Source organism: Pholis gunnellus (assembly GCF_910591455.1).
Source record: "Pholis gunnellus genome assembly, chromosome: 5".
Lineage (NCBI taxonomy): Eukaryota > Metazoa > Chordata > Actinopteri > Perciformes > Pholidae > Pholis > Pholis gunnellus.
Genome location: NC_136531.1, coordinates 15,184,784 through 15,191,101, shown reverse-complemented (window position 1 = coordinate 15,191,101; position 6,318 = coordinate 15,184,784). Strand labels below are relative to the sequence as shown.

Here is a 6,318-nt window from a genome sequence, read left to right as displayed (position 1 = left end):
CACAGATGCACTAACACAAATACACACACAAAACATTGAGCACTGGTTCCACTTGACCTGTTGCGGTGCCATTTTCCAGTCTTTGTAATGACTGTTCAATTGAACACGCCTCTGCAATTTCCTCCTCTTTTTTTTTAATACATCATATAATTAGGTCCAATTATTGTTAATGACTTTGGGTAGAAAGCCTTTGTTAGCAAGGTCAGTATGGTCTGAGAAAGCTTTAAAGCTGCCCTGCCTTCATCTTACTCTCAGCCCCATCCAGTTTATTATCATCGTGCACAGATGCTCCTCTCTCTCTCTCTCTCTCTCTCTCTCTCTCTCTCACATTGTCTCTCTGTCTGTTTCTCTCTATCTCTCTCATGCACATACATGAACACACAACGAAATGATGGTCCTTTCCAACACACTCTCATGGTTGATAATTTTGAAAGAAGAGAGTATTTGGAATGATAACCATGGCAATCATTTATTTAAATAAAAGTGCTGTGTCAGTGGGCTTAAGGAGGTCAAGATAAGTGTGAGAAGCAGCTACACATGTGAGGACACTGCCATCTTTACGTTGTTAGTCTTCGTGTGGGATTCACTGCAAATAAACAGATTTGTCTGATGTCTGCCGATCAATGTGGTGTTTAATTTACCTTCTCTCATGCTTTGCTCAATCAGGTTGCACCTAAAAAAATAAAGGTAAAACTGTGTTTACCCGCAGTGAAACTGGAAACTTTAAGAGCCAAGTATTGAAACAGATATAGTTATGATGGTGGCTTTATGGTTTTATCAAATAACTTAATAATAAACGATGAATGATAAAAAAATGAAAGACCTGCCTTTGCTTTGAAAGGCAGTGATTAAACCAAGAAGGGTCAAAAAGGTGTCATGCAAAATACTCTTACTATTAGATATTATTATATGAAGTTTGTCAAAGTTTGCTTTAGTGGAAGATCTGGTCCTCATTCTTCAGCACAAAGTAAAACTCAGTGGAGCTCTGCCATTCTATCTTTGTTGTCTGCAAAGGGAATGTACACAGTGTGCAAACCTATGAGCACATTACAGTCTAACCTTTGTCTTAGCTTTAACTCCTCCACCTTATTTTCTCACCTTTTAATTGCTGTGTGTAGACCATACGATTGACATACAAGCATAAAGTTATGCAGTATTTATTGCTGTAACTTAGTTTTCTTTTTGCGTTTTACATCAATCTGACAGTGGTGTTTCACCAAAGTGGCACAACCATTATAAATGTTGCTATGTTTTGCATATAATCCACACTGTAAACAGTGTAATTTTGCTTTTATGTCAAACATGACAATGTACTTATCACAAAATGATACAGTTTTTCAAGCAATAACAAAGGTAATCTATTTTTCTACCCAAAAGTATCATTACCCTCTCTTGAGAGGATTGATTGATGAGAACAAAGACTGTTGTAAAGCACTGCTTGTTCTCCTTTCAGGTGGTCCAGGAAATCGATCCGTGTCCATCGGTCCAGCGACTGCTCTGTCCAACGGGACGCTCATCGTCTCCCGGGGTTCGAGCGTCTCCTTTAACTGCTCCGGCTCCTCCCACCCGTCCCAGCAGCTGACCTGGGCCTTCAGAGGAGCTTCGTCCAGCAACGAGTCGCTGCAGGGCCCACAACCCCGTCTCTGATCAGGCAGCCAATAAGAGCGCACAGCTGCTAGTATACTGTAAGTACCATGAGCAGAATACCCAGAATGCCCTTCTCCGACAAAAAGGTCTGATGTTGGAAAGTGTTTCAATACTGGTGCCCATACAAAAGCGAGAGAATAAATATTATTGATGAAAATGAACATTCTGGTGATTGTGTTATTTCATTAATTATGCGACCTACATTATTAATTGTTTGGATTTTGCGCTTTAAATGATCTTGCAGCAGCTATCTCTAAAGACAAAATGTCAAGATTGAGTAAAGCCAACACAAAAACAGCGAGAAAAAAAGAAGAAGCAATTGATTAGAGTCTTGTAGGATTACAGTAATTTAAATAACTTTGTAGAGATGTTTTCACTTTAACATCAAAGGGTCTATTTCCTTATGGTCACTGTCAGAAAAGTCTCATTTAATCTCCTTTGATTTGCCGGCATCTAGCGGGGAGGATGAAGATTGCAACCAGCTAAACTTTTTCAAGCTGTGCCAAGCGAGTAGGAGAAATACGGTGGCCGATGTGAAAACCTGAAAGCGCGAAACAGAACAATTCGTATTTGTCGTATTAAGGCGTTATTGTTGCAGTGGTGCACTCTGGATTAACCCGTGTGTGTGTCTGCAGATGGGACACAGCACCCCCCTCACAGAACATACAACTTAGAAGTTGCACAAACGTTGTTAAAAGTTAAAAGAAAATCTCTGGAGGAACAGCAGTTCAATGCACAAGAAATATTTATTTCCTTATTTTATGTTTTATGTCTTGCCGGGTGGATGATGGCACACAGCACTGTTCAGGAGTTTTCCTCAGAGTCTTCAGCGTCCACAGACGCGTCGTCCACACTGAAAACCGACAGGGAGTCACGGGGGAAAACGTACTCGTCCATGTTGCGGAGCCCGGACAGCACACAGCAGCTCACGGCACTGCGGGAAATATCCATGTGACAAGCCTCCGTCCACTCGTCAGTCGTTGCGTCGTAGTACTCGACGTTACTGCAGGTGCTGATGCCGTTGAAGCCGCCAACAACATAGAGCCGGTCATTGAGCACTTCGACACCGAAGTTGCTGCGGGGAGTCAACATATGGGACACTTGTTGCCAGGTGTTGCTCTCCGGGTTGTAGACCTCTGCGCTGGATAGACGGACGGAGCCATCAAAGCCGCCAACCTTTTGGGAGGAAAAGTGAAAACGAAGGGTGAGACGTTTGAAATGAGATTCAACCAAATTCTTCGCCAAAAGAGAACGCTCATCTGAGTCTAAAAACAACCGCTGACCAAATCTCTACATACGTCACACAGTTAGCGTGTCACTGTTTCATACTTACTGCGTAGACATAGTCTGCATATGCAACGATGCCAATTCCACTGCGCTGGCAGGTCATTTGGCTGATCATTGTCCACTGCTTGGTCTCTGGGCTGTAAAATTCAGCCGTTTGCAGGCAGTCGGTCCCATTGAAACCGCCACAAATGTAAACCTGGGGAGAATCGGAGGACCTTTAGTCTGACACTACTCTCTGGCCAGTTACTTCAACACAGCCTCAAACAGAAACACTAATTGCGTAACTTGAACTTGAACTTATAATTTGGTTATTTTTACAACATCGCAGTCTTGTTTCAAATTGTTCCCGTCACCATCGTACTGTTACTCTTGAATTGCTCTAGTTCACTTCACCCACCTTGTTGTGGAGCGTCGTGCTGCTGGCGTCGCTCCTTCGCTCGTGCATCGACACGATGAGGCTCCACTGGTTGGTCTCGGGCCTGTAGCGCTCTGCGGTGCTGAGTCGTGAGTGCCCGTCAAAACCTCCCAGGGCGTAGATGCACTCGCCCAGCACAGCGACGCTCACGTAGCATCGGCGGTGGTACATGGGTGCCGCCTCGTGCCAGGTGCGTGTGCCCACGTCGAACCTGCGCACGCTGTTGAAATGCTCGACCCTGTTGTAGCCGCCGATGCAGTAGATGCTCCCGTTGAGGACGGCGGTGCCGTGGTAGGCGCGAGGTCCCTCGAGTTGGTCTGCCACCTCGATCCAGCGGTCGACGCTGACGTCGTACGACTCGATGCTGTTAGTTGGATCGACGCCGCTCCAGCCCCCAAAGGCCAACAGGATGGCGTTAGGCAGGCGAGGGCGGGCGAGAGGGTTGCAGAGATGCAAGGGTCTGAACCTCACGATGAGACTTAGGGTTTCGATGACTGCCCCGATCAAGTGCAGGCACTCAGCGTTGTTTTTCACCAGCTCATTGGACATCACATTGAACCTCAGGTAGTCCGTACTCGTCAACACCAGTCTTACCTACACAGAGAAAAACAAGACACAATCTTTCAATTGAACTCAATGGACTGTACTCGAGTTTATTTCAGTTTGGGCCGGTGACAAAGCTGTCAATCGAACGCTGATGCGGACTTAACAACTGGTGCGATTTGAATTTGTTGTGGGAAGCCCGACGTTGTCCTTTTAAACAAAAAGGTAAAGAGCAGCATGACTTGCTGTCTGTCTTTGGAATCTCATTTTCCCATGTTGGTCCATGTAGTGCTGATGATACAGGATGTGAGTCGCCCCCCAAAAAAAACTACCTGGCAGTCCATGTGACTTCTGTCTGAACACAAACTTAATGAAAGCACCCTAAACTAGACTTGGTCTTGGTTCTGACTTGAATTCCACCAAGGTGGTTTAATTGATCGTCGCTGCAATTTAGGATAACACCATCAGCCAAATGCTGAAGATGCAAGTCTAAACTAAATCTGGTGACAGAAGGTTAACATACCTTAGACAAGAGCACTGCGATGTGTGCTTCTCGCTCTTCAGGTTCGTGGTCGATCCAGCGAAGGATGGCCTCGAACGCCGCGCTCTCTTTGCTCACATTGAGGTCGTCTCTACCAAGTATGTCGGCGAGTTGCTGCACAGAGAGCTGCGGGAACTCTTCGGACGAAACCACCTCCTCAAAGTGATCAAGGATGAAGTGGTAGGCCTTGAGCCGCAGCTCGGGGGACAAGCAGGTGTCGGTGACCTGAAAGATGCCGATGCAGTTCTTTGGGCAGAGCTGCTCGCCCAGGAAGTCGCAGCAAGTTTTTACCACGCCCATGACGTTGAGCTGATCGGCTGCCATCAGCAGCTCCTGCACGTTTTCCTCCGTCACGGAGACCAAGCCGGTGTACGCAAACTCAATGATGAGCTGCATCATGTCCGGAGACAGGCCGGGTATGTGGAAGACCTTTTTGTCTGGAGGTGACCAGCGACTCCAGAGAGCGCTGCGGGTCAGAATGAACACACAGCAGAGGATTGGAAACAGACTTCAGATTTTCATTCTCATCGTCTCATTGACAACAATGATAAAGTTTTTAAGTAAGCATTCACAAAATCAACATATTACACCATTTTGCATTCAAGGGAAATTGTACAATATGTAAACCGCCGGACATCATTCAGAGTGTAACTAGCAGGAACAATGTCACTGTCAAACAAATGTCACAAATATGTAATATTACATTTTGTATGCTATTTTTGTATTCTTTCTGTGATCTCTCTGGAGCTGTTTCACCACCATCTACAATTCATCGAATTAACCATGTCAAGTGTGTGCAATTACTTTTTTTTTGTTGCATTAAATTAATTTAGTCACTTTTCTGAACACACAAACTACTCAATGCTACTAATCAATATGAATCTGCTTAAAAGCACATTACTTTGGACCTGAGAGAATATTGTAGCTGATACATTATATCTTCTTCTCTGTGTTAAACTTGTTTTTATCACTAATGATCCATGAACGTATGTAATTCATCACATATCGGGATTAGTCTCTCAGACTTTAGATCATTAACTGTTACTTTCTGCTCATTTGATGGATATACATTCACAAGCCCCCCCCCCCCCCCATATATATATATATATATATATATATATATATATATATATATCAGATCGCCAACTCACAGGAAGTACGGGCTGCATCTACACAGGATGACCCTGTGGATTTCAAATGTTACGCCCTCGACTTTGATGACTGCGTCGCAAAGTTCTCCCTCCAGACGGAGATAATTAAACACTGAGCTTGACATATGTGAATATTCGTCCCAGTCGCTCATCTTGATTTTCTGAGTAAGAGAGTTTTATGGTCGATGACTTGTCTCAAGGTGTCTCAACAGGTCTTTTGAGTCAAGAGAGAGAAAGTGAACACACATCATGATGGGGTGCTAGAATTCTAGGTCCAGGATTCCATTCTAGAATGGATTCCTATGACATCACTGATGAACTGACATCCTCCAATTCAACCTGTGTACATTCATGCCATGAGTCAGCCCTGCTGCTAAACGTTAATGGGCCTGTAGCTTGAATATCAATTTTACCCTATAAACTAATTTTCAGTAGGATTAGCAAAGTAATGACCTAGCCCTCTGAAATCAGAGTGCCCTGTTTCAGTCAAAGACTACGGCTTCACTGAGCTGCTTAATGTGGCTGCAACACAATTTTCTGTTTCTATTTGAATTGTGGACTGCAGCTTTAAACGGAGGGCCACTAAGACCTTGAGAGTGAGTGGCAGCGAGGGTGATTAACACAGCTATGGAGATGGTGAAGGAGACTTACACATGGATACACACAGCCTCCCTGCTATGGATCAAGACTGGATATGCTCAAATGTTCTTAAGGGATTTACATCCCATAATTGT

General features: G+C 44.5%; 1 protein-coding gene across 1 annotated transcript; it reads right to left on the bottom strand.

Moving 5' to 3' along the window:
• Nucleotides 1-2,451: 2,451 nt before the first annotated feature.
• LOC306696421 (kelch-like protein 10) lies at nucleotides 2,452-5,736 on the bottom strand (the record flags this gene model as incomplete). The annotated part of the gene is made up of 5 exons (XM_079160025.1): nucleotides 2,452-2,823; nucleotides 2,981-3,130; nucleotides 3,332-3,943; nucleotides 4,416-4,899; nucleotides 5,585-5,736. The coding sequence occupies 5 exons, from the start codon at nucleotides 5,734-5,736 to the stop codon at nucleotides 2,452-2,454; spliced, it is 1,770 nt and encodes a 589-aa protein (XP_079016151.1).
• Nucleotides 5,737-6,318: the final 582 nt, after the last annotated feature.